The sequence below is a fragment of the Wickerhamomyces ciferrii genome, contig 00007 (genome assembly GCF_000313485.1).
Source record: "Wickerhamomyces ciferrii WGS project CAIF00000000 data, strain NRRL Y-1031 F-60-10, contig 00007, whole genome shotgun sequence".
Classification (NCBI taxonomy): domain Eukaryota; kingdom Fungi; phylum Ascomycota; class Saccharomycetes; order Phaffomycetales; family Wickerhamomycetaceae; genus Hansenula; species Hansenula ciferrii.
The window spans coordinates 132,493-160,335 of record NW_011887733.1 but is presented as its reverse complement, the minus strand read 5'-3'; the positions used below and the strand labels follow the sequence as shown (position 1 = coordinate 160,335).

The following is a 27,843-nucleotide window of genomic DNA, read 5'->3' as shown; positions in this document are numbered from 1 at the left end:
AGATCTCCACGTCGGTTTCCAGTTCTATGAAGGGGTTTGAAATCCTGGGAAAAAAAGTGATGTATCCTATCAAAGCACAGCTACTTCTCAACCAACAAAACTTTGAACAAAAACCCAATTGTTTTATGCAAAACTTGACAAAGATTCTTTCGTTTCAATTGTTATTTTGTTGATTGGAAAAGTTTTAATTTTTTTTTTCAAAATTGGACAAAAAATTCGAGAAATGCTTATGTCAGCAGTGGGTTTTGATTGTAATATTGTGTTATCTTGATGGTTATTGAAGGTATTGATTTCGTTTGAAAACGAGTGAGTAGTATGAATCTTGATATAATATAATATTTCTTCTTTTTTTATTTTTTTCTAGCTTGATACCTTCAAAATTGACTAAATCCTCCATTTCTCATAGTTAATTTGATATTTTGTGTCTCTTACCGATGGGCTTTTAAAAAAAATTTATTTTAAACTTCTTTATGTCTCGTACAATTTGACATTATAAGTTTAGTAAATAAAGTAGGAAATTAAAGAGTTTACCGAGGAAATATAGTCATGGATATCTTCAGAGTGCTTTCTAGAGGTGCTTCTTTGAAAAAATCAAAAGATATAGTCACAGATTATGCTTTACCATCAGTGAGTATGGATTTTTATTATAATACAGAAAGTATAGAAATTAACAATTTATAGGAAAATCAAAAATCTTCACAAAAAAAGAAAGAACAATCATTAAATAAAGATGTTGAAAAGGAAATAGATTTCTTTAGAACCAAGAAATTCTCAAATTTGGCTAAATCTGAACAAGATTCTCAAAAAGAAGAAGAAATTAATCAAACTCATGCAAAAATTGAAGATGAACATAATGAACCACCACCACCAAAGATTACAAATGAAGATGAAGCTAGATTATTAAGAAAATCTTATAGAGCTAATGTCACAGGGAATGATATCCCATTACCAATCGGTTCATTTGAAGATTTGATTAGTCGTTTTAAACTAGATCAACAATTATTAACAAATTTGATAGATTCTGGTTTTACAGAACCTACTCCAATTCAAAGTGAATCATTACCAATCACATTATTTGATAGAGATGTCCTTGCATGTGCACCAACAGGTTCAGGTAAAACTTTAGCATTTATAATCCCTTTGATTCAGCAATTAATAAATTCCAATAAGCAAAAAAATTCAGGTTTAAGAGGATTAATTATATCACCAACAAAAGAGTTAGCTCAACAAATTTATGAAGAATGTAATAAATTAAGTTCAAAATTACCATTAAAAGTTGCAATTTTATCAAAATCAATAAGTTCAAAATTGAAGAATAAAATCATTAAAAAGGATAAATATGATATAATAATTTCTACTCCATTAAGATTAATCGATCTTGTTAAAAATGAAGCATTAGATTTATCAAAAGTTGAACATTTAATCTTTGATGAAGCTGATAAATTATTTGATAAGAATTTTTTGGAACAAACTGATGATATCTTAACACAATGTAAAAACCCACGTTTAAGAAAATCAATGTTTAGTGCTACAATTCCATCAAATGTTGAAGAAATTGCAAATCAAATCATGCAAAACACTATAAGATTAATCATTGGTCATAAAGAAGCTGCAAATCAACAAATTGAACAAAAATTAACATTTTGTGGTAACGAAGAAGGTAAATTAATTGCAATTAGGCAATTAATTCAAGAAGGTGAATTTAAACCACCAGTTTTAATTTTCTTACAATCTATAACAAGAGCAAAGGCACTTTTCCATGAATTATTATATGATAGATTAAATGTTGATGTTATTCATGCAGAAAGAACCCAAATTCAAAGACAAAAAATCATTGAACGTTTTAGAAAAGGTGAAATTTGGGTATTAATTTGTACAGATGTTTTAGCAAGAGGTATTGATTTTAAAGGTGTTAATCTTGTGATAAATTATGATGTTCCAAATAGTGCACAAGCTTATGTTCATAGAATTGGTAGAACAGGTAGAGGTGGACGTGAAGGTAAAGCTGTTACTTTATATACTAAAGAAGATTCAATTGCAATAAAACCAATTGTAAATGTTATGAAACAAAGTGGTTCAAATTATGATGAATGGTTAGATAATTTAACCAAGATTACTAAAAATGAAAAACAAAATATTAAAAAAGGTCAAATCAAGAGAAAAGATATTAGTACTGTTCCAAAAGTTGTGAAACAAAAGAGAAAACAAAGAGAAGATATGATTAGAGCTTCTAAAAGAAGAAAACAATTGACAAATGGTGAAGAAGGAGAAACAAATAATAATGATTCTGGTTCAGATTCTGAGTAATTAATATAACTTTAATACATTTAATGCATTTTATTAAGTTCTACATGTAGTATAATTTCTTATTAAAACGTGCATATATAAACAGAATATGGACAATAAAATTTTAAATATATAATATGATTAATGAATTATAATCATCAGATCTACTGAATCATTTAATTTAAAAATCATAATTCAATCCTTTTTTTTATCAATGTAGTTTAAAAAAACAACTTTTTGTACTTTTATGGTGTTATTTATAGAGGTTTGTTGTATATCATGTATCATAAAATTTTTTATTTAAATATTCAATAATGAATATCTGGGGAAATAATCTAATGATGAGTTTGAGAACCGAATTGTGGGTAACCAACAATTTGACGACGACCAATGATTTCACCTAATGAAAATAAACCAAGTAATTGAATAGCTAAAGAACCATAGTTTAAAGCTTCATTTTTACCAAAATTTTTAGCAAAAGATAAAACTTCTTTTGGTTTAGTTGATAATTGTAAAACTTGTTTGTATAAGGTTGTGTAAACAGTTTGGAAATCAGCAATTGATGGAGGAGATAATTTTTCTTTTAAATAAACTTGTTTAGCTAATTCACCAGTAACTTTTGACCAATAAACAGCTTTGTTAACATTAGCTGTGATTTTTTCAACAAAACCTTGAGCAGCATTGGTAGCTTTTGAAGCAGTGGAGTTGAAACGGACACCACGGATGAAGGTCTTTTGGACAGAGATGGCTGAACGGGAAAACATTATGAAGTGTAGTCTTGGTGGAATCTGGATCTGGGATACTCTAATATTTCAATAATACTCAATTAAATCAATAATCCCTTTAAAATGAAAAAAAAAATTGGATGGTGAGAAATGAATTCCGACTGATTTTTTCCAAAATTCGCGACTGAATTGAATTCCGGGGATTTTACCAGCCAATTAAATCGCAGTTGTTCCCAAAAGGGTAATTCCGGTGCACGTGAAAGTCGCGTGACACATAGTTAAGTATTGGAATTGGATATTTCAAGGTGATTTGAAGGTGGAAAGTTGTGTTAATGAGTTTATTAAGTGTGGTTTAGTATAGATATGGTGTTTTATAGGTTGTATTCCGTGTTGTTTGTGGTTTTTACCGTGTCTTATTGTTGTGGGTACAAATGAATGTGTCATAATTTCTCGGGATGAAAGACAATAAACTCAGAGAAAGTAGAATGAAACCGTGAAAATTAGACAATATCTGGCTTATTATATACTCAGTATATTGAAAGGATACCCAGTGATTGTTCAGACACCATTTATACCTTTTAAAAACAGATCTTTGTTCCCATTTTCCATAGATTCAACAGTTATAATCTGCGTCGCCTATCGCTAAAAAGTGGCTCCATTAATATTTTTTTTAGATAACCTCAGTTTGGCCAGATAAGTTAAGCTTTATACGCAATTTTTTTGTTCAAGCAACAAATTTAAAGGGGAAAAAGTGTCATTTTAAATATTTAAATCAGTTCAATTCCCTTTTTTATTCACAATGACAAATTGTTCTGAAAGGTATTCATTCCGTCAAAGAGGTTTGGATAATCATATATCAGATACCCCAATACAATCTGTACAACAACAAGTTAAACGCAAACCATTGTTGAATAGATTATTGAACTACAAAATGTCAAGCTCAATTGATGACTATGAGGTCCTAGATGAGAAATTGCCTTTATATCAAAATGAACAACAACATCAAAGAAAACAACAAACAGGATTAAGAAAGTTGAAAGTTGTTAGTAAACTTGCATTATTATTGAGTACTTCAATTGTGGTTTTAAATTACTTATCTTTTACAAATTATAACCCATTACAAGGTTTAAATCCATATGAAAATGAATTCAATATTACTGAATTGAGTGATGCTTACCTTAATGTCCTTCAACATTCAAATTTTGCTGGTGATTGGTTGAAAAAATATACTTCTGAAGCTCATTTAGGGGGTACAAATTATGGATTAGTTGAATTCACTGCTGAGAAATTTGAAGAATTTGGATTTGAATCTAAAATTGATACTGTGAATTCATATATTAATTATCCAGGAACTCAACATTTGAAATTATTAAACTCAAAGGGTAAACTTATTTATCAACCAACTTTAGTTGAAGATGAATTGGAAGAAGATCCAACAACAAGTGGTGAAGGACTTGTCCCTGCATTCCATGGTTATTCTGCAAATGGTAATGTCACAGGTCCAATTGTTTTCGCAAACTATGGTACAAAAGAAGATTTCAGATTATTAGAATCAAAAGGTGTCAGTGTTAAAGATTCAATAGTTATAGTTCGTTATGGTAAAATTTTCAGAGGTTTGAAAGTTAAATTTGCACAAGAAGCTGGTGCAATTGGTGTTATCATTTATTCAGATCCAGCAGATGATTATATTCCTGATGATGTTGAACCATACCCAAAAGGTCCTGGTAGAAATCCTTCAAGTATTCAAAGAGGTTCTGTTCAATTCTTGTCAAGTTTACCAGGTGATCCTTCAAGATTCACTGATAGATCACCTGAAGCTTTAGCCAATTTGAGTACAATCCCTCATATCCCATCATTACCAATCTCCTATAAAGAAGCACAACCAATTTTGATTCAATTGAATGGTCATGGATTAGATTTGGATTTCCATGGTGGTATCAATAATTTTACATATACTACAGGTCCATCAAAAGCTGAATTAAACATCTATAATAACAATACCTATAAATTTACAGATTTATGGAATGTTTTAGGTTATCTTGAAGGTCATGATTCAAATGAAGTCATCATCTTGGGTAATCATAGAGATGCATGGATTAAAGGTGGTGCAGCAGATCCAAATTCAGGTTCTGCAACTATTTTGGAAATTGCTAGAGGTTTAGGTGAATTGAAAAAATTAGGCTGGAAACCACAAAAATCTATATTATTTGCATCATGGGATGGTGAAGAATATGGTTTATTAGGTTCAACTGGATTTGCTGAAAAATTTGCTAAAGAATTGGGTAAAAAAGTTGTTAGTTATATTAATTTAGATGGTGCAGTTAGTGGTAGTCATTTACATATATCTTCATCTCCATTAATTAATCAATTCTTATTGGATATTGCAGATCAAGTTTCTTATCCAAAACAAGCAAATCAAACTTTAAAAAAACATTTTTTGAGTGAACGTAACATTAGTATCTTGGGGTCAGGTTCTGATTATACATCATTTTATGAACATTTAGGTATTCCATCATTTGATTTAGGTTTTGGAGGAGGTAAAGATGATGCAGTTTATCATTATCATTCAAATTATGATTCTTATCATTGGATTAAGACATTTGTTGACCCTGATTTCAAATTACATAATTCTATTGCACAATATATTGGATTATTAATTATTAATTTCTCTGAACAAAAAGTTTTACAAGCTTATAAGGCAAATGATTATTCTAAAGCAATTAATGAATATTTTGATGAATTGGTTAACAAGATTCCAAATGATTGGTTTCATAAATCTGTTGTATTAGAAGATGAAGATGAAGAATTTATTGGTTGTGCTCATCATCGTGGTCATCATGGTCATCATTCTAATTTCACATTATCTTCATTAATCAACTCAACATATCGTGATATTCATGGTTTCAACAGAGTTAGTAAACATCATGATAAATATGCTTCAATTTTACAAAAACAATGGGATGAAGATTATTCTAAATCTAAAAACCCATTTAGAAAAATTATTTTCAATAGAAGAGTTAAAAATGCAAATAATAAATTAAAACATTTAGAAAAAGAATTTCTTTATGAACCTGGATTAAATGGTAGAGATTGGTTTAAACATGTTGTTTTCGCTTCAGGAAGATATACTGGTTATGCAGGTCAAAAATTACCAGGTTTAACTGAAGCTATTGAAGATAAAGATTTTGAACAAACTTCAAGATGGATTGGTATTATTAAGAAATCTATCAAACAAGGTTTAATTAGTTTAGTCTAGATCTACAACTTGTGATTCTTGTCTTTGTTTGACAAATAAATGAAATATATCCACATCTATATTTATATGTAATTTAATGTATTGTATATAAGCTAATAGATCAGCAGTCTAGTTGTTTTAAACAACAGTCTTTAAGAAAGCAACAGTATCTTTACACCATTTAGTTTTTTCAAATTCTTCTTGAGATAATTTTGGAAATTGAATAAATGGTGGGATATGACAACCGTTTGGTTCAATTGAAACATTTTCATCTTTAACACCTAATTTATTTTTAAATTTAACAATTTGATCAGTTAAAACTTCACCATCACCATAATGATAGAAATGTTTTTCAGGTAAAACACCATCCCAATTTTCCAAATATAATGGAGAAACTAAAGGATTTGAACGATCATTTTCAGAATATAATTTCGACCAAGAATCAACACTTTCAAATGAAATATAATCAAATTGTTCCTTTTCCAAGAATGAACCAGTTTTTTTAGCATCTAATTCAACCCAAGGTGACATTAATAGAGCGGCATTTGGTCTAATAGATAATTTTAAGAATTGATTTAATGAATTATGATAAGATTGATACAAGACTAATGAAGCTAAATTAGCACCACATGAATCACCCATAATTATAATATTTTTAAACCCATCTTGTTCAGTTAATTTATGATACACGGTAAAAGTTTCATCAATTGGAGTTGGGAATTGAGTTTCAGGGGTAACATGATAATCAACAACCAAAATTGATAAATCCTCATTTTTCAAAGCTCTATAAGTCTTTAATACAGCCATTAATTGACCCTTTTGAGGTTTTAAAGTGAATCCACCACCATGAACAAAGAATAAAATTGGTGAATCCTTGTTTAAATTCTTAGATTTAACAACCCATCTTGATCTTGAACTATATTGTTCATTACTAACTTCATGGAACCCCTTTTTGGTTTTCAATTCATCTAAAACAGCACCACCATCTCTATCATTAATTAAAGCTTTGAAATCACTAACTTCACCAGATTTAGCCATCCAACGTAACTTATTCATTGCAGAGTTGAAAGTCTTATTTCTGAAAACATAGTTGTATGCAAGAACCAATGGTAATTGAGTCCATTGCTTAAGCCAAAACCACCAAGAAAATCCCATGTTGATTGGATCTTTATTAGTTATTTAATGTTTATGGTTTAGTTTTAGTACAAGATAAGATTTAGTGGGATCTTTTTCAAGTTTATAAGGGAATTTTTTCGCAAGTACAAATGATGTAATGTGTCAAAAGCAACAACGCGGATAAATCAGAACCGATTTGGTATAAGCAATCGGATAAATGAACTGATAAAAAGCCATAAATTAGTGTAAAAGGTAATAAAATGAGGACAATCAGAGTGAAAGTTATACTCAGTATTTCCTGTATGAGGTCTTTATGTCTTTATAGTTCAGTTCAATGGTAACTGATATTATCGCTCTCCGATTGTACTAAAAACCGAAGTACATAAAGTAAGTAACAATATTCATAACTTCATAAATTGTCTATTTAATTCACTTTCTCCTTGTCCTTGTCTTTATCCTCTTCAATCAGACAAATGCTATTAAAATCACACCATTCTTTCAGCATATCATAGTTAATAATCACACCTTGTTCATCTAAAAATTCATTCAATTCTTTATATGGTATAGGTTCAAATGTATAAATTTTTTCATGTAATTTTGTATTAGTTAATATAGTTTCATCTATGATTTTAAAAATTTCAGATTTAACTATATTTTGTGAATTTGTTATATTTTGAGATTGTGATAAAGCCTCAAGGGAATCTTTACCTAGGAAAACATCAATTTCTTGAATTGATTTAATCATTTTTAATCTTGATTTGGCAGGTTTAAGACCATATTGAATGATTTTTCTTTTCAATTCTTCAGTTGGTAATTCTTCTAATGTAGAGTTTAATACTTGTGATTGTGATTGTAAACTATTAGGGATTGTATTCGGTATACTATCATCTTCTTTAATTGGACTTTGATTATGATCTTGATCTTGATCCAAGATTGAATTTATCCTTGACGGACTTGAAAAAGCACCAGGACTTGATGGAACTTGTAATATACTTTTCTTAGGTTTTTTAATAGTTCTTGTAATCTCAATAATTGAAATATCTTGATCCTCGTCATCTGAAGAATCTGGAATTTCAAAAGTATCTCTCTTTGTGGGAATGATTTTAGTTTGATAATTATTAAAAGGTGATGATGATTTTGCCTTGGCTAAACCTTTGAATCTAACTTTTGTTGTACGTTTTTCAAATTCTTCATCTTTAGAATTTTTCATTGGTGAACTTTCTGTTTGTCTTGCTGTACAATATAAACTTTGAGTTTCCATTGAATCTGTTACTTGTGTCCTTAAAGGTGATGATTTAGTTGGTGATAATAAATGAGGAATATTGAAAGATTCTTGTGGTAATAACATTGTTCTTTTCCTCGTAGGTGTTGTTTTATTTGATAAAATCTTTTTAGGTGATTGCATTCTAAAACTTGTTAATTGAGCACTTGGAGCTAATGAAAATTCATGATCATTTTGAGGTATTAAAGGTAATGGTTGTGATGATGTTGGTTGAGTTTCATGTTGAGTTATTATAGGAGAAGATGATTGTATGTATCCATATGATTTTGTAGGAGAAGTTATTGGAGTTTGATTTGATCTTAATTCTTGATCATTAAGTTCATCATTATATTCATTTTCATCCAATCCATTAAAATCAATTTGTGAAGATTTTATACTTTCATATTTTAATTTTTGTGAATTTTTATATTCTTTTTGAGATACTTCTTGTATTTCAGAACTTTCTTGATCTATAATTTTAGAATAATCAGAACTTAGATTTATTATATCATTATTTGAATTTGTAACTGTACTTTCTTTTGACTTGGGTTTGGGTATATCATCTTTGAAAACCAAATCTTGTGTTAATATTGGATTATAACTATAAATATTGAAGTCACTTTCTTTGAAAAGTATTGAATGTTTTGTATCAATTTTGCCATCATCATGGTCATCTTGATGCTCATCTTCACTAATATGATCTCGTGATACATCTATAATGGACCCTATTGGAGACGAACAAAGGACCTCTTCACCATACGTCCCACTTATGCTCATGGTAAACAAAAACAAATCCTTTGATATCCAACTATTCCAGTATAAACTTGTTCTTAAGATCCTTCTATAAATTGAAATACACAATAATAAATTTGTACGCGTTAAAGCTAATAAAATATATTCGCGAGTGTTATGTAAGCGAATTGCTAAATATTATAAAATTTATTCAAGATAAGTGCAACTAGATTTTGAACCACTGAATAGGAGAGTAATTGTTGGATTAGCTGAAGATAGCCATGTTGTTAATTTAACCACTGATTGAAATATATTGGGTTTTCCAGCTCGGGTTAAACTTTCCGTTAACAATAGATCTTGTTCAATCAATTTGGAATTTATTGTACAACGATCCAAATCACAATTCTATGAATAAACAACACTGAATTTTAGATCGTGGATCAAACTTACACAAGATATCCACCGCACTGTGTCTAAGCTTTGAAATAAAGGCTTGAACTTTGTCGGTTGACTTGAATACACATATTTTTTAGATAATTAAAAGTACTTCATTGTAGTATATTACCCATCAAAGCCAACAACCAACAACCAACAACTTCATTAACAATTAAGCCACTCTATTACATATCTAAGGAACCAAACGGATCTATTAACTCGATTAAACTACAGACCTCTTCGATTTAAGTCAATTCATCTATCTAATTATCAACGAGACGAAAAGAATGTGTCAATTTTACTAATAGAAATCAAATCTCGAAATACTGATTACAATTTACTACCCAACGAAAGCCTAGATTTCGTCATATGATCACATAACGAATAACGGATAACCCGTGATATTGACACCCAATTGAATCAGATTCTCAGATTCCTATTACTCATAGGCTTATAATAAGTCATCTCTTAAGTCACTGTACTGCCAATTGACTATTTGCCACCTAATTTCAACCGTTAAAGTTAAAAAGTTTAGTAATGCTTGTTAAATGATTACATATACTAGTGGCTCGTGGCGAAAAATTTCGAAAAAAGTATATAAAGACAAATGTTTCCACTTGACACCTTAACTTTATATTGTAACATCGAAGTCAATTAACTTTTTAATTAACTCAATTCAATTACACAATGTCAGATTTAGTCGGTAAACCATTCCCAGAAGGATTCCACTTCAACTATGTTCCATATGATGAAGCTGATCAAAAAGATCATTTATCATGTAAAATTCCAATTCAATTAAAATTAACACCTGAATATTTTAAAGGTAAAAAAGTTGTCATTACTTCAGCTCCAGGTGCTTTCACTCCAACTTGTACTTTAAGTCATATTCCAGGTTATATTGAAAAAGCTTCAGAATTTGCTTCAAAAGGTGCTCAAGTTATTGTTATTACTCAAGATTCAGCTTTTGTTAACAGTGCTTGGGGTAAATTATTAGGTCAAAAACAACCAATTGAATTTGCCTCTGATTATCAAGCTACTTTCTCTAAATCAATCGGCTGGGTCGTTGATGCTGGTGAAATGGGTACTTTAACTGGTAGATATACCATCATTGTTGATGATGGTAAAGTTGTCTATGCTGAAAAGGAAGCTGGTAAAGATGTTACTGTTAGTGGTGCTGATGCTGCTTTAGCTAAATTATAAAGTCGTCTGGCTTCTTTATGACTTCTTATTACTTTTATACGTTTTGAATGAATGATTTTTTACTTATTAGTTCATGCTTCGTTTCTGTAGAGATTGTTTTATACCCATGTTACACCTTAACTATAGGGGACAAACTTCAACTCGACTCAATGGCATCAAATCAATCGTTTTATTTCAGAAAAAAGGTATAAATATACTAGAAATTCAGTTTACTATCGAATTATCACCTTTCAAGCCCATATTACACTTTTTTTGTCGTTGTTTACTACCATTTTATTCCCATCCTTTATCAAAAGCCATCTTTTTTTCTGTATGGGGGCAAAAAAAAAAGTCAAGGGATCAGAGAATTCGAAAACATCACCAGAAAGAACAACAGAACTCAAACTAAACGCATTCAACCACAATAAATCCGTTACAATATGTCATTTCTATCATTCCATGATGAATCTGCAAAACATTTCGATCCAACAATTCCAAATGTCTTACCACATGGGAAAATGTATAAACTTCAAGTTGGTGATAAATTATTTATATTAAGTGGAGCTTCATTATCATCAGATGCACCATCATATTTTACAAATTATTTCTTAAATAATGATGAAGATAAACCATTATTCTTAGATCGTTCACCTGATGTTTTCAATTATATTTATCAACATTTACAAGGTTATCATGTTGAAATTCCAAATTGTGATGTTTTCACTAAATTATTTTCAGATTCAATTTATTTTAATTTACCAAGATTAAAAGAATTATTACAAAAAGATGATTATTATCATGTTGAAATGATTAATGAACATGTTAAAGTCCCCAAGAAATTATTGTTAACTGAGGGAAATTATCCAAATTTTTTCAGTGTTACTTTTGAAGCTCTATATAGAGATCTTAGTGAATTAATGATTTCTAAGAATTTGATTAGACCTCCACCACAAGCTGCACCAAGATTGAATAGAGATGGTGGATTATTAAAAGATTTAATCAAATTATTACAAGGAATTGATATTCCATTTCAATGTCAAGATCATAAAAGATTGTTAATTAAAGAAGCAAAATATTATAGATTTAATACTATAGTGGAAAAATTAGGTTATGAACATATTTTCCAATCTTTAGATGAAAAAGATAAAGGTAAAGAATATATTGTTGTTGATTTAAATGATATTAATCCTAGAAATTTTGTTAAAAAAGTTGAAGAAAATTTAAGAATTGATGAAGATGAAGATGATGAAGAGAAAAGTCACAAAAGACAAAAAACTGAATCAAATATTTATGAATATCAAAGAAAATATGGAATTGATCCTTATTCAAGAGCCATAATCATCAAGATTGATGAATTAAATGGTGTTGAATTCTTCACTAATAAACCTGAATCAGATGATGGATATACTATATATGGTGCAACATTTCAAAATCAAGTTAGAATTAAATTATTAAAATTTTTGAAAACATTATTTCAACATTCAAAATTATCAAAAATTAATATAAATGGTAGAGAATTTGATTTTGATCAAGTTTTTAGTTTTACAATAATGAATAAAATTATATTTTCAAAAATTGATAATGGAGATGATGATTTTTTTAAATCTAAAGAAGTGGATCTAAGACTATATGATGAAAATAATCAAGTTCAACCAATAAAGTTTACTGAAGGTAATAATAAGGATATCAAATCAATAGATTATTTATTGAAAACTTCATATTGGAAATTAATAATTAAAGAAGAAAATCATGATACACTTGATATAGATTTTGAATTAGTAAAAGCTAAAGCTGTTGAATCTAACAATGCAGAAGTATATAATGCATTCTTAAGATAGATGAATGATGAATTAATGAATCAAATATTAGAAATTTGAAAATATACTAGAAGCAGATTAAATGATTTACTAAGTTGTAGCTGATACGTCTTATATTTTAAAAGTGATGATGTAAACTGTTTCAAAAAGATAAGACAAATAATTCATAGGACATAAACATGACCCATAACTCTTAAGTCCTGGGATATCCTTTGTCTAGTAGTACAACTTCTATCTAACTAAACAAGGTAATTCGAGATAAGAGTGAATAATAATAGCAACGTCTTTAAAGAGTAATCATTAAATACATTGATTATCAATTTGAGCAAAGTACACCTATCTTTCCATACTTAAGGCTTGCTTAAAAATAGTAGTATGATTTTCATGTAATTCATTTGTAAATTGTACTACACATGCTCTAAAGCTGACCCACAAATTTGGCCGCCTTTTATAAATTGGCTGCCTAAGATCCACAATACAAAGCAAAACTTCAAATTATCCGTAATAGTCTAAGCAATTAACATAGTTATTCCATGTGAATAAACTACTTGCACGTTTGTATATACTCCTTTGTCTTGAATCTCTTGTCTCAAGATAGTAATTTCCTAATCAGTCACCCATCATTAGATTAACTCAAGATTAAAATTCAAGAGATTTACTAAAAAGTGGGCGTAGTGAAACGACCTAGACTGAAACTAGTGAAACTCTCATGACTTCAATTGTACATACAATCAAGGCAATGAAATAAGCATTGGCCTGGCCCTTAACTAATAGAATATATACCCGTATATTCCAATTTCCAATGCATTCATCATTCATGTATAGGGTATTAATTATTTTAGCCTATTTTGTCTTTATTTTTTAAAATTATTTCAAAAAACTACTGAATTAGGAAATCTAGAACTTCCAAAACTCGCTTGAAAAAGTTTAAAACCCGTAAAGTCAAACTTTTTCATCAGTGGGAATCCTGGATCCGTTGAAAATTAAGCAGCCAATGGAAAACAAGATTAATAGCTTAATCTGAACAACAGAATTACAAGAGATAATGAAAAACTACAACTTTTATTGTCAAGATAACCTAATAACTATCCATTAAAACATATATTTTACAGAAACAAAAAACTAGGTATCCCGAAATGAAGAATAATAAAATTTTAATATTAACATATTAATTTATAATTTGAAATGATAAAAATATTTGATAAATTGTCTAAAAACCAGTTAACTGACTTATATTGCTTAGAATAATAAAGCAACACCAGCAGCGATAGCAGCAACAGCTGGAACAGCTTTAGCAGCACCGTTAGCTTCTTGAGTAGAAACACCTGGGGTAGTAGCGTTACCGACAGTTGAGGTAACATCAACGTTAGCAGTTGAGGTGGTATCTTTTGGAGCAGCTGAGGTGGTTTTTGGAGCTTGGGATGATGGAGCTGGAGCTTCTGAAGTTGATAATGGACAGTAAGTGGTGTATTCAGTAACAACATTGTCAACAGTTGAAGTAACAACGGTAACACCGGTGGTGACTGGAACTTCAGTACATTTGTTTTCTTCACATGAAGTAACAGTGATGACAGTTGTTTGGTTTGAGTAAACTTCAGCAGTTGAAGTAACGTTAGCGTATTGAGCTGAAGCAACGGCAGCGATAGCTGAAGCACCTAAAACTTTTGAGAATTGCATTGTTGATATAATTGAGCGAGTGTATAAAGTTAGAACAAAGTTGATTTGATAAAGAAAAGAAAAAGAAGTATAAAACTAATTTATAAAAAATGGGATACTTGAATTCTTTTATACACTTTTTTCCCAATTTTTCCAAACATGAAAGATTTTTCATTCAATGTTTACATTTTACTTTAATCACTGCAGTTTGTTTATATTCATGTCTCTTTACTTTTTCTTTTCGCATGTTTAAAACATTTTTTACCCTTCGTGGTGTTCCATGTGCCTACCCTTGCATGATTTGCCCATGGACCAGCAAGACTTTCCGGATTGAGCGAGAATCCTCCCATTTCAAAAAGAGACATTTCCCAAAACAGCGGGACAAGAATTAGAAAACAACCCCTTTGGATCGGAATGTCCTGGACTTTGGACGCTTCACCACCATGAAAATTTATAAAATTTGTATGGGGACATAAGGACAAAAACAATTGCTATTTTAAGATTTACGGAAATCTAGAGGATTTGATTTTCTAGCGTTTGTAATAGAAAATCATCAGTTTATGGAGGGAAAGGAAAGTTTAGTGCACCATATGGTTTATCAATTTATAATCTATTTATACAAACTACGTAGTTTATATATTTTTAGAAAAGGTTTAATGGTTGACTAAATCCAATGAAAGACATCTTAATTATGCCAGATCAAAATCTTAAGTTTTAGGCCTTCCCCCTTTCTAAAATTAATGTTTCATTTTTGTTTTGTAAACAGTCAAAGTTTGGTGGTGGTCACTTGGTGGGCCGCTTATAAAATGACAAGGGATTATGTCATCGCCAGGTATGCGTATTATGTAAGAATCGTAAGAATCGTGTGTTGATCACTGGAATTCTATGAAATTTTTTCCGTTTTCTGTACTTTAACATGAATTTTGATTTTCTATTTTTAGTCATCGTGCTCATTTTTTTACGGTGGGTTGAAAATTGAATTTGTGGGAGAAAGATAAAGGCATCAATCATGTCAAGGGTACAAAGTTCAAGCTAGAAAAAGTGGTTTGATAGAGTGATAAGTGCGTGGTGATTAGTATATAGAATCTTATAGATGTGTATAAGCTCACGTTATACATGGATTAATTAGCTAAATAATCTTATTACTTCGAAAAAAACCTTAGATTACCTTGCTCACATTACGCTTATTTACGGCAACTTTCACGATTTCAAAAGTGTCTGATGTCTGATGAATCATGATTAATCATACAACCAGCTTGAAATCATATGAAATTACCTGTCATATAATTCAAGATCATCAAATTAACGAATGGTATAAACATTAACATAACATGTGTAGTATAACTTGATCTATAGTACCTTGGTTGGTTGTCTTTTAGATCTAAGATGAAAATGCTGGTTTGCTGGTTAAGGAACTAAGCTTCAATGCATTTAGATCTAAATTAAGTTTCTTAGCCTTAGCAGCTTTAGCTTAACTCTTAGCGCGTATACTAAAGTAGAAATTAACCCACCTAAATCAAGTTGGTTCTTTTACTAAAATCAGTAAACTTCATAAGATTAAAGTTGAAAAAGTTAGCGAGTTTGTATAAAGAAGCAGGGGTAATGATATTAGAATCATGGTACTATACTTGGCTAATAAAATTCATAAATCAAGTACACTCTATTGGATAGATGAGTTATGGCTGGTTGTAAAGTACTTGATCAAACTACTTGATGCTTGATCTTGATCCTGATGATTTATTGAACCCCATCATGTCTTAAAATCTTTCTGATCTTTATGATTTCCTTATCAGATTTAATTCTGTATACAGTTTTAAATTTTTGTACTCGTAGATTTTAAATCCCGTGTCCCGACTCCTGAGGGTCCCCGTGCTGAACTTTACGCCACATGTGATCCTTAAACAAGGGTAAATATCAGTACGACTATATACACTTAATCAAAACAAACATATAACTTCAAAGCTCAAAACAAAACAAAACTGTTGTACAAATGGTTGTCAGGGAATAATGATAAATTTTAAGAGCTTTGATGTTTGATGAGTATACTAGAGGAAGAGAGTTGACTCACAATTAAATCGACTATCCTAGGGATTTGAAGACATGATTAGTTTTAGACTGAATCAAATATACTAGACTGAACTTGTACAATTAAAATCAATTTATAATTCTAATCATTAGTGATATTTCTTACAAATCCATCAACTCCATCAAGTAAGCCAGTAAGCCTCATGTTATGATTGGAAACAATGCATCGAAATCAAAACAAACACACAAAAACTTTTCAAAAAAAAAAGCGCGTTTCATTTTGAACATAAACATGGGACAAAATTTTTTTTTCAAAGTACGTGTATACCAAAAACTTTGCATAAAGATCAAAAAAATTAACTTAAAAAGGTTACAAACATGAATAAACATATGTCCTCAAGTACTCCAATCATGTTGTAAGAACTGGCCTTTTGTCCATACACAATTAACTAAACCCTCTAAAACCCGTTAGTTAACTTGGAGTTGTATAGGTTAAAAGTAGAAAGTTATCAAACGATATTAACGCGTTAACTAGTTATGTCTCATGTTTAAACACTTAAAAATCAAAACAATCTAGGATCATAAACATGGACAACATGAAAGCCTTAAAAGACCCTTGGAGCTGTAAACAAATGTCTTTTGCTTATATTTTGATTGTTTGTTGTTTATCATTTTGATGATTACTCGTAATTTTCTATTGTCGGAGTTGGATTAATTTTTATTACCGATCGTACTTTAATGTGTATTGAAATGTGTAATTAACAGCTAAAGGGATAGTCGGTGAATAAATGACAAAGTTTTATAGTAATTATACTATAATGTAGCTTTGAATTTTCTGATTATTTACCATGTTTTTTTGACTTTGTAGCTCTATTAGTTCTTGAATTATTCAAGTTTTTGTGAAATTTTTTTGGGGTCAATTTGATTTATTAATTTTAAAACTTATAATAAAATTTATGACATACATTTTTTTTTTGAAATTTGACACATTTAATTATTTAAAAAAAAGCTTATTTTATAATTGGCTTAAATTAAACTGCACAATTTTTTATTAATATTTAATTAATTATTTTATTGAATTAAATGAGGTTCATAAGTTGTATTTTTTAATTGTTTTTTAAATTCCTCATAGTTAAGACCTTTCTCCGACTTACCATACACTATATGGAAAATGGAGAAATCAAGATAGCTAGAAACATTGGGAGACAACCTATAATATAAGTGGTATCATTAGAATCAGAGGAATGAGTAGTACAATATTAAGTGATTTTATATAATTTGATGTGTAATTAGCTATATATATCATACATTTAATTATGTTTGTTTACATTCTTGAAAATCACCATACATAATAAGATCTAACATGATCTTAACAATAATCAAGATTTGAACAGATCTTAAGAAGTAATATGAAGCACTGTTAATCAAGATGGCTTTTAATTAACGGCTGAAATCCCACTAAATTATGCTGGACTTTTAATCTTTTTTCCTTTTTATTAAGCCATTTCAAGACGTTATTTGAAATTAGTATTGTACAGCCTTCGTTAATGGTTAATCAATTGAAGATTTAAAGAAGAATGTTCAGTTGCGTTAAAGAAGAAGTGGTTTGGAAGTGAAGGATATACTACGTAGAAGTCATCGATTGAGGACATTTTGAATCCTTTTGTTTTATAGATTTCCTAGTACTTTTGGTCTTTATTTGATATGTTTCTTCATGATGTTTATCTTCATGATCTAATAAATAAACAACCATTCATCATTGAAACAAACGAAAACATGGAAACGAGAGCCAAAGAGACAGAGATACAATAACAGACATTAGTATAACCTCTCTCATCAAGACAGTATACATTTCTTCAATAGTTTCAATTCAATTGCTATTCAACCTGTCAATCAACTAATTAAAATTTAGACCATACAGAACTCGTAAACACTAAAAAAAAACCAAAAATCAAGCTAAAAATCCAGGAAAACTTGGGAACATGGTCAAACAAACCATGAGATTTTGATTAAACATATTCCCATCATTCAATTCCCATTACAACACTTTAATAATTGTCAATTTATGAATAAATTCTCCGTTAAATTGCCACTCGCTTACTTCATCAAATAAAAAAAAAACGTCATATAAATTTTTGTTTTTAAAAGTAGCAAAGGCAAAAAAAAACAATCAAAGAAAAAACAAAAATCATCAACAACAAAAGAATATCAACTAAACTATTCAAGAAACAAAAAAGGGTTTGGAGAATATTCAATTTATACAAATATATACTAGTTTTTGGTTTAAGTCTAGCTTTCAGTGTGGTTTTAGTTGTTTCAAGTTCCATTATATTCCAATTGAGTTTTCCTAGTTTTAAATTGGGGGTAAATTTCACGTTCTTTACTATCAAAATATAATACAAAATGTCACAAGAAGAATTCATTCGTACCCAGATATTTGGGACAGTTTTCGAAATTACAAATCGTTATACTGAATTAAATCCTGTTGGAATGGGTGCTTTTGGTTTAGTTTGTTCTGCAAAAGATAAATTAACAAATCAAAGTGTTGCAATTAAAAAAATAATGAAACCTTTTTCTACACCAGTTTTAGCTAAAAGAACTTATAGAGAATTAAAATTATTAAAACATCTTAGACATGAAAATTTAATTACTTTAGAAGATATTTTCTTATCTCCATTAGAAGATATTTATTTTGTTACAGAATTACAAGGTACTGATTTACATAGATTATTAACTTCAAGACCTTTAGAAAAACAATTTATTCAATATTTCTTATATCAAATCATTAGAGGTTTAAAATATGTTCATTCTGCAGGTGTTATACATCGTGATTTAAAACCTTCAAATATTTTAATTAATGAAAATTGTGATTTAAAAATTTGTGATTTTGGTTTAGCAAGAATCCAAGATCCACAAATGACTGGTTATGTATCAACAAGATATTATAGAGCTCCAGAAATTATGTTAACTTGGCAAAAATATGATACTGAAGTTGATATTTGGTCTGCTGGTTGTATATTTGCTGAAATGATTGAAGGTAAACCTTTATTCCCTGGTAAAGATCATGTTCATCAATTTTCAATTATAACTGAATTATTAGGTACACCACCTGATGATGTTATTGATACAATTGCAAGTGAAAACACCCTTAGATTTGTTAAATCATTACCAAAAAGAGAACCAATCCCATTAACTGAACGTTTTAAAAATGTTGAACCTGATGCAGTTGATTTATTAGAAAAAATGTTGGTTTTCGATCCAAAAAAGAGAATTACTGCTGCTGATGTATTAAGTCATCCTTATTTAGCTCCTTATCATGATCCAACTGATGAACCTATTGCTGAAGAAAAATTCGATTGGAGTTTTAATGATGCTGATTTACCTGTTGATACTTGGAGAGTTATGATGTATTCTGAAATTTTAGATTTTCATCAAGTTGATAATAATGCTCATCAATTATAAATTAAAGTAAATTGAAATTTTGAAAGAATAAAAGAAGAATGAAAAGAATGAGATAGTTGTAAGATTGTATTGTAAGTTTAATTTTTTTTTGCTTTATTTATAAAATTTAGATATCTGGTGGTGATGTATGATTATGTTTGTTTTTTATGTATATTTTACAGTTAAAAAGTACGTACGTACTACGTAGTAAATTTATATCTAACAAAATCATATTTATTTTATATTTTTATTATAAACAACAAAACAAAATTATATTTAAATTATCAACATGAATTATATTTTTCATTTATATTTCATCAGCATTAACTAATGAATAAAATATACCATCTTTATTTTTTAATAAATTTTCTGGTGAATCAAATTCTTTAACTTCACCTTTATCTAAAACAATAATTCTATCACTATCCATAATTGTATTTAATCTATGTGCAATAGTTAAAATTGTTCTATTTTTAAATTCTTTTCTAATAGTTTCTTGTAAAACTTTATCAGTTTCAACATCAACTGCTGCAGTTGCTTCATCCAAGATTAAAATTGTTGATGGAATTAATAAAGCTCTTGCTAAACACATCAATTGTCTTTGACCAACTGATAAATTAGATCCACCTTCTTGAACTTTAACTTCTAAACCTTCTTTTGAATCACTCATCTTAATAACATGTTCTTTTAAATGTGATAATTCTAATGCATTCCAAATTTGTTCATCTGTATATTGATTTGTTGGATCAATATTTTCTCTAATTGAACCTTCAAAAACTTGTGAATCTTGTGGTATAATACTTAATTTATGTCTTAAATCTTGTAAGCCAATTTCATTTGTTGGTAATCCATCAATAACAATTTCACCTCCAGCAGCTTCAATAATTCTATAAATAGCTAAAGTTAATGAAGATTTACCTGCACCTGTTCTACCAACAATACCAATTTTTTCTTGTGGTTTTATAGTTAAATTAATATTTTTTAAAATTAAACCTAAATCTTTTCTATATCTTGTTGAATAATCATTAAATTTAATTTCACCTTTTGAAGGCCAATGAGCAGCTGGTCTTGGTTCAATATATTCTGGTGCTTCACTTTCTAATTCACTATATTCTTTAACTCTTTCAACTGAAACAATATTAGTTTCAACTTCAACAGTCATTCTAACAATCCAATTTAATGTTTGTGTAACTTGTAAAGAATATGAAACACTTAACCCAACTAAACCTGCACTAATACCACCAAATTTTAATGTAATAATACTTAAACCTGCAGCACTTAAAATAATAATGGAACCTAAAAATTCTAATCTAACAGCTAACCAACGATTTGCATTAATACTTGGGAAATAAGCACTCATATTATTATCAATTCTTGATTGATTCAAATAGGCGAATCTATTTTGTTGACCAAAACCTCTAATTGTAGTAACACCACCTAAAGTTTCTTGGAAATGTGCATAAATTGGTGATCTTGTAACAGAATCTAATCTTCTTAATTCTCTTGAAGTTTTCAAATAATATTGTTGATAATAAGAATATAAAACCAAGACTGGAATAATAATGAAAATAAATTGCCATGTTGAATAACAAATAACAATAATTGTAAATAAAACTTTAATACTATTGACGAAAAATTGTGAAAAAGTTCTTGCTAAAATTTCATCAATTTTATAAATATCATTTGAAAATCTATTCATAATACGACCAATTGGAGTTGTTTCGAAAAATTGCATTGGTGCTCTTAAAACACTATTAATCATAGCTGAATGTAAAGCTTTAGAACCTTCAATAGAGCAAAAAATCCATAAAGTCATTGTTTGGAATAAAGTAGACAAGGCAGAACTTAAACCTAAGGCAAAATAAATACCTAAATATTTCTTAACATTTGGATTATAACCTAATTTAGAGTTAACTTCTGACCAATGTTTTAACCAAACATTACCCAAGACTGATAAAATCATTGATAAAATAATAAAACAGATAAATAAAACAACATATCTTGGATTACAAGCTTTTGCATATTCAGAATAAATACTCCATTGAACTTTACCTTGTTCACGATGTTCTCTTCTTGTATCTTTAGCATCATCATCAAATCTTAATGGTTTCAAAGTTTGGATACTTGCTCTTCTTAAACTAATCAGATCATTCAGATCACTATCACTTGCATCTTCAGATGATACAACATCTTCAGATTGAATAGTTTCTTCTTTAAATTCAGGTGATGGTTCTCTCTTGTTACCAAATTCTTCAATCAATGCACGTAAAGCACTTTCAGATTTATTACTAATTTCATTATAAGTACCTTGTTCCACAATTGCACCATTTTGTAATAATGTAATAGAATCAGCAATTTGTAAAATTGAAATCTTATTAGTTGCTAAAATCTTAGTTTTACTATGTAATAACCCATTTGGACCCAAGACATGATCAACTAAATGTTTACCAACATGTTCATCAACAGCAGCAAGGACATCATCTAATAAATAAACATCAGCACGGGCATAAACAGCTCTAGCTAATGAGATTCTTGCCTTTTGACCACCAGATAAAGAAATACCCTTTTCACCAACTAAAGTTGAATCACCATCCGTTAAAACTGCAAAATCAAAAGTTAAAGCACAAGCTTTAATTGTCTTATCATAAAATTGTTGATCAAATTTATGACCGAAAACAATATTCTCTTTAACAGTACCATTCATGATCCAAGGAACTTGTGCAACATAAGCAACACTACCATGTAAATTAACAGAACCTTGAACTCTATATAAATCACCAAGAATACTTTGAACTAATGCAGATTTACCTGAACCAACTTTACCAACAATACAAGAAATTTCACCCTTTTTAGCTGTGAAACTAACATTTGATAAGGCAATTTTGTATTCAGGTTTACGTTGCCAAACAAATGTAGCATCAAGAACTTGAACTGCAACTTCACCTTTTTTAGTAGCTTTTGGAAGTCTATTAACAGCATCTGGTTGTAATTCTTCAGATTTTAAAAAGGAACTTAATCTACCAACTGCAACTGAAGCTTCAACAAAAGCGGTAATAGCCATTGGAATAACAGCCAATGGGAATGATAAAAGGTTGAAAAGAGCTAAAGCAGGGAAAACGATATCTGATGATAATGGTTTATCTTGAGTTAAAACATAAACGGCAAAAGTTGAACAAGAAACTAAAAATGGAGCAATATTGAATTGGAAATTTGCAAAAGCTTGTAAAATACCCATTTTTTTCAAATTTTTCAATTCTTTATTATTTCTAACATCATTTAATTTTTCTTTATAAGGAGCTTCCCAACCGTAAAGTTTTAAAGATTTAATGTTATTTAAAATTTCACTAATAACTCTTGTTCTTTCATCTTTATTCTTCATTTGAATTTTTTGTAAAGATTTCAAAGCTCTCATAACAAATGAATTTAATGGAATCATAATAATCATAATGACAACACCACACCACATTGAATTACCAAGTAAGTTATATAAAGAAGTTAAACATAAAATGATTTGGAATGGACCTGACCATAAAATGGAACCAAATTGAGTTAAATCTTGTAATCTTTGAGTATCAACAGACATCAAATTAACAATATCACCAGTGGCTCTATTACCTCTTTCTTCACTTGATAATTCTAAAGATTTTTCATAAATTGTAGCAGTTAATGAAGATTTTAAATTCATACCAACATTGAAAGCATTTAGGAAATATTGATGTAGGAAGGCAGTTTGAATAACAGAAATTGAAAACATACCCAAGACAATCATGAAACCTTTAACTAATGGTTCTGGTAAATCTGAATTATAAGTATTAACAAATTGAATCAAAAATTTCAACATTTGTGGTTGTGAAAATTGTAAAATATCTTGAACAACTTTATACAAGTTACCAATAAGCATTGGAGGACCAAAAGCTTTAATCAAAGCCCAGGCTAATGAAGGATTTGAAGATTTATTTGATAAATCAGTCCAGATTTTACCAAAGAAATTTGAAATATTTCTACTTTCAAAATTATCTGGAATTTTTGGTAAATCTTCTTCAGTTAAAAATTGTTCATGACCTCTTTTCATTAATGGAGTCATCCAAGAAAATGTCAGAACTGAAAAAATATCAGCAACATCAAATGGTGATTTTTCATCAACTAAAGCTTGATATTGAGTTTTAGGTTTAGTTGGTAACCAAGTAACACCAAGAATGAATAATGAATTTATAGCTGAAAATAATACCAAGATGTAATAATGATCAAATTTTTCTCTAACGGATAAATTAATCACTCTCAAAGTATTCAAGATGACGTTAACTAACCAAAATAATAACAATGGACTATTTGTAATTTGGGAATGGATATAATCTAAATAATGTAAATGGAAATCGACAATCAATGCGACAGCTTGTAAAACTGGTTGAATAAAATTAACATCATCATATCTTGTAGCACCAACGTATAAAGCAGTACCAATGGTGATACCAATTTGAAGCAAAACAAGTAATAATCTTGAGTGGAAGATCCATGAGTTAGTTCTAAACCTTACAGATGATTTTTGATAATGTAATTGATAGATTTGCAAAGAACCAACCAAGATGAAGATTAGATTAGAAATTGTGAAAAGACCACCGTTGATGAAACATAGAGTGAAGTCAGCATATTCAGAAAGAGGACCCCAACCTTCTTTACCATGACAGAAATAGTTGAAACTCTCGAGTGTATCGTTTAATTGATTATTTGTGATAACAGTTCCCACAGCATCACCAACACTAGTACCAGCAGTTTCCAGATTTGTGGCGCTTAAGAACTCAAAGTTCTCCTGGTTCATGAACTGGAAGCTCATTTTGTAGCGACTTCTTTAGCAAATAACCTAGAGATGAATAGCTACTATCAAGCGATTGAAAACTAGTGGAACAAATGGCTGAAATGCTTGAAATTCAAAAGTTGTAAAATTCACAGTGTGTTAAATTTTTTGGTTATCTTTATTGTGAAAAGTGCTTTGTAATCTACTTTGGAACAGGTCGGAATTGGGGACCCAAAGTCAGGTGCTAAGCGGGAACCGGAACTCAGTATCGGAGGTAATTCCTAAAGTGGAAGCCGCTTACAAATTAATATAGAGTTTATGGAGTTTATGGAGATTTGATTTTGATTCATATTGATGGATATTGATGATATATACTATGGGAAGATCTATTAGTCAACAAAAAGCTTAATGGATCAAGAAGCCTATCATAGAGTTATAATATGTATACGTCAGATCGACAGAATAGACTGATCTGTATTTGAATAGCTTGATTTACTAATCTCATTCCAAAATAATTTAATTACCATGAAGTTGAATGTAGTGAGTTGTAACCCTAATATCACTTGGTAAAAACATTTATTTGAAGTAATATATATATATATATTGATTACTCTGCGCCAAATAATCAGTATAGTACCAGTAGAAAATTGTTTGAAAAGACAATATAATGGAATAATAATTACTCGAAGTCAAGAGCCATTACCCATTGATTGTAATTGAATATAATTAATTCATTTCAATTCCCAAATGTCTTAACTGGTCACAAATCTTTATAAACCATAGTTTGAATTTTCTTGACATCATAGATTCATATGGACATAGATATTTCTTTTCAAGCAGAAGGGAACCATGGGAATTCCTTAACGTTAATATAAATGAATTGATTTAAGGATTAAGACATTGAAACGAAATCCATTAAGTGTTCATGATGGGTGAAAAACTTCACTGTTATCAATGGAGTTTAGTGATGATAAACAGATCAAAGTCATTAATCCTGCAGAGTAACTGCACAAGATTGATTAATTTGATTATTCCATGGTATCAGGTATCAGGCAATCAGATAATATCGACCAAGTACTATATCCCCACCACACTCACAAGCACTCCAGAGACCATGCTCTCCATACTCCCCATTATCCAAAAATAAACCAAACCTTTGACTTCCTCACCAAAATTGGAAGTTGAGATGAGCTTGAAATTCAAAACCCGAGATTCAAACAACGGTTTTTTGAGCCTCTGTTTTCAAATTTCACACAATTACACGTGATTTTTCAACTCCAAAGCAAAGCACCTTTGAATCAATCAGCATCTGGATAAATGACTTGAGATAAAAATGTAGTATTGATATTCACTTTGGATCTCTCATACTTCTAACAGAAAAACAACCAAGAAAGGTGTTAAGAACAGGTCATTTCTTCCTCGAGTTCTGCATCATATATCATCTGGGTATAAAAGACTGGTATTATACGTATACACAAACAATAATACTTGGATTACAAATATTTAACATATACTCAAATGTTGAGATCAAGTATATATCAATCCTCTAGATTAGAGGCCACTAGAGCTTTAAACAAAATAGTTTCCTCATATTTACAAACTGCTTCTTATTCAACAAGATCATCATCTCAAAGAAAACTACACAACATTTCAAATGATTCAGTTTCAAGTTCAAATCCTGCTATGGATTTCCCATGTCTTGATAAATTACAAGCTAAAACAGATTTATTAAGTTCAAACAACAAGACTATTCCTTCAATCAAAAGTGAAATAGATACAAATCAAGGTCCTGAACCTGTTTATTCAAGAGTTCAATCTGGGTTCCAAAAATATCAAAGTAAAGATCCATTATTTTTAGATTATGGTGGATTTTTACCAAAATTTGAAATTGCTTATGAACAATGGGGTGAATTAAACTCAGATAAATCAAATGCTATTCTTTTACATACTGGTCTTTCAGCTTCATCTCATGCAAAATCTCAACCTGATAATACTAAACCAGGTTGGTGGGAAAATTTCATTGGTCCAGATTTACCATTAGATACAAATAAATATTTTATTGTTTGTACAAATGTTATAGGTGGTTGTTATGGTTCAACTGGTCCTTCATCAATAGATCCTTCTGATAACAAGCATTACGCAACAAGATTCCCAATCTTATCAGTTAATGATATGGTTAGAGCTCAAGAAAGATTAATGAGAGAACAATTTGGTGTTGAAAAATTATATGCAAGTGTTGGTTCTTCAATGGGTGGTATGCAATCTTTAGCTTATGCTCAAGAATTCCCTGATAGTGTTGAAAAAATCATTTCAATTTCTGGTTGTGCAAGATCTCATCCTTATTCAATTGCTATGCGTCATGCTCAAAGACAAGTTTTAATGTCTGATCCAAATTGGAAAAGAGGTTTTTATTATGATTCTATTCCTCCACATGTTGGTATGAAATTATCAAGAGAAATTGCTACAGTTACTTATAGATCAGGTCCAGAATGGGAAATTAGATTTGGAAGAGAAAGAGCAAATCCAGATGTTAAACCTGGGTTATGTCCAGATTTCCTTGTTGAAACTTATTTAGATCATCAAGGTAATAAATTTTCATTAGAATATGATCCTAATTCTTTATTATATATTTCAAAAGCTATGGATCTTTTCGATTTAGGTAAAGCTAATAGAAATGCAGCAGAAAAGAAAAGATTAGAATTCCAAAAAGCATTTGAAGATGAATCTAATTTAGAAATTACAAGTTCAGGTCCTGCATGTTCAACTTCATCAGTTCCAGATGAAAATTATAAAGTTAAACCAAGAACCAAGACAATAACATGGGAAGAATCTGAAAAAGATCTTTTGGATGGATTAAGTAATTTTAGTAATAAAGAAGTTTTAGTTATTGGTGTTAAATCAGATATTTTATTTCCTCATTGGCAACAATTAGAAATTGCAAATAAATTAAAAGAAGGTAATCAAAAAGTTTTCGGTGGTGATGGTTCAAATATTAAACATGTTGAATTAGGTGAAGATATAAGTATGTTTGGTCATGATACTTTCTTATTAGATGTTGAAAATATTGGTGGCCCAGTTAAAAAGTTTTTGAATTAATGATGATATAAATGAATGAATAGAAAACACAGGACACAAAACACAAA

At 29.6% G+C, this 27,843-nt stretch overlaps 11 protein-coding genes across 11 annotated transcripts; 6 read left to right on the top strand and 5 right to left on the bottom strand.

Annotated features, from left to right (window-relative positions):
• Nucleotides 1–546: 546 nt before the first annotated feature.
• On the top strand, nucleotides 547–2,307 carry ROK1 (RNA-dependent ATPase ROK1; the record flags this gene model as incomplete). The annotated part of the gene is made up of 2 exons (XM_011278977.1): nucleotides 547–631; nucleotides 713–2,307. 2 exons carry the CDS (start codon nucleotides 547–549, stop codon nucleotides 2,305–2,307), a joined length of 1,680 nt encoding a protein of 559 aa, XP_011277279.1.
• Nucleotides 2,308–2,621: 314 nt separating this feature from the next.
• Nucleotides 2,622–3,050, bottom strand: ATP20 (F1F0 ATP synthase subunit g; the record flags this gene model as incomplete). The annotated part of the gene is made up of 1 exon (XM_011278976.1): nucleotides 2,622–3,050. The coding sequence occupies one exon, from the start codon at nucleotides 3,048–3,050 to the stop codon at nucleotides 2,622–2,624; it is 429 nt and encodes a 142-aa protein (XP_011277278.1).
• A 760-nt stretch (nucleotides 3,051–3,810) lies between these two features.
• On the top strand, nucleotides 3,811–6,267 carry BN7_417 (M28 family metallopeptidase; the record flags this gene model as incomplete). The annotated part of the gene is made up of 1 exon (XM_011278975.1): nucleotides 3,811–6,267. One exon carries the CDS (start codon nucleotides 3,811–3,813, stop codon nucleotides 6,265–6,267), a length of 2,457 nt encoding a protein of 818 aa, XP_011277277.1.
• Nucleotides 6,268–6,384: 117 nt separating this feature from the next.
• BN7_416 (Meiotically up-regulated protein) lies at nucleotides 6,385–7,401 on the bottom strand (the record flags this gene model as incomplete). The annotated part of the gene is made up of 1 exon (XM_011278974.1): nucleotides 6,385–7,401. One exon carries the CDS (start codon nucleotides 7,399–7,401, stop codon nucleotides 6,385–6,387), a length of 1,017 nt encoding a protein of 338 aa, XP_011277276.1.
• Nucleotides 7,402–7,786: 385 nt separating this feature from the next.
• On the bottom strand, nucleotides 7,787–9,400 carry BN7_415 (uncharacterized protein; the record flags this gene model as incomplete). The annotated part of the gene is made up of 1 exon (XM_011278973.1): nucleotides 7,787–9,400. One exon carries the CDS (start codon nucleotides 9,398–9,400, stop codon nucleotides 7,787–7,789), a length of 1,614 nt encoding a protein of 537 aa, XP_011277275.1.
• Nucleotides 9,401–10,477: 1,077 nt separating this feature from the next.
• On the top strand, nucleotides 10,478–10,990 carry AHP1 (thioredoxin peroxidase AHP1; the record flags this gene model as incomplete). The annotated part of the gene is made up of 1 exon (XM_011278972.1): nucleotides 10,478–10,990. One exon carries the CDS (start codon nucleotides 10,478–10,480, stop codon nucleotides 10,988–10,990), a length of 513 nt encoding a protein of 170 aa, XP_011277274.1.
• Nucleotides 10,991–11,409: 419 nt separating this feature from the next.
• BN7_413 (uncharacterized protein) lies at nucleotides 11,410–12,807 on the top strand (the record flags this gene model as incomplete). Its single annotated transcript, XM_011278971.1, has 1 exon — nucleotides 11,410–12,807. One exon carries the CDS (start codon nucleotides 11,410–11,412, stop codon nucleotides 12,805–12,807), a length of 1,398 nt encoding a protein of 465 aa, XP_011277273.1.
• Nucleotides 12,808–14,025: 1,218 nt separating this feature from the next.
• CCW12 (Ccw12p) lies at nucleotides 14,026–14,463 on the bottom strand (the record flags this gene model as incomplete). The annotated part of the gene is made up of 1 exon (XM_011278970.1): nucleotides 14,026–14,463. The coding sequence occupies one exon, from the start codon at nucleotides 14,461–14,463 to the stop codon at nucleotides 14,026–14,028; it is 438 nt and encodes a 145-aa protein (XP_011277272.1).
• Nucleotides 14,464–18,870: 4,407 nt separating this feature from the next.
• On the top strand, nucleotides 18,871–19,929 carry HOG1 (mitogen-activated protein kinase HOG1; the record flags this gene model as incomplete). Its single annotated transcript, XM_011278969.1, has 1 exon — nucleotides 18,871–19,929. The coding sequence occupies one exon, from the start codon at nucleotides 18,871–18,873 to the stop codon at nucleotides 19,927–19,929; it is 1,059 nt and encodes a 352-aa protein (XP_011277271.1).
• A 286-nt stretch (nucleotides 19,930–20,215) lies between these two features.
• On the bottom strand, nucleotides 20,216–24,739 carry YCF1 (ATP-binding cassette glutathione S-conjugate transporter YCF1; the record flags this gene model as incomplete). Its single annotated transcript, XM_011278968.1, has 1 exon — nucleotides 20,216–24,739. One exon carries the CDS (start codon nucleotides 24,737–24,739, stop codon nucleotides 20,216–20,218), a length of 4,524 nt encoding a protein of 1,507 aa, XP_011277270.1.
• A 1,479-nt stretch (nucleotides 24,740–26,218) lies between these two features.
• BN7_409 (homoserine O-acetyltransferase family protein) lies at nucleotides 26,219–27,796 on the top strand (the record flags this gene model as incomplete). Its single annotated transcript, XM_011278967.1, has 1 exon — nucleotides 26,219–27,796. One exon carries the CDS (start codon nucleotides 26,219–26,221, stop codon nucleotides 27,794–27,796), a length of 1,578 nt encoding a protein of 525 aa, XP_011277269.1.
• Nucleotides 27,797–27,843: the final 47 nt, after the last annotated feature.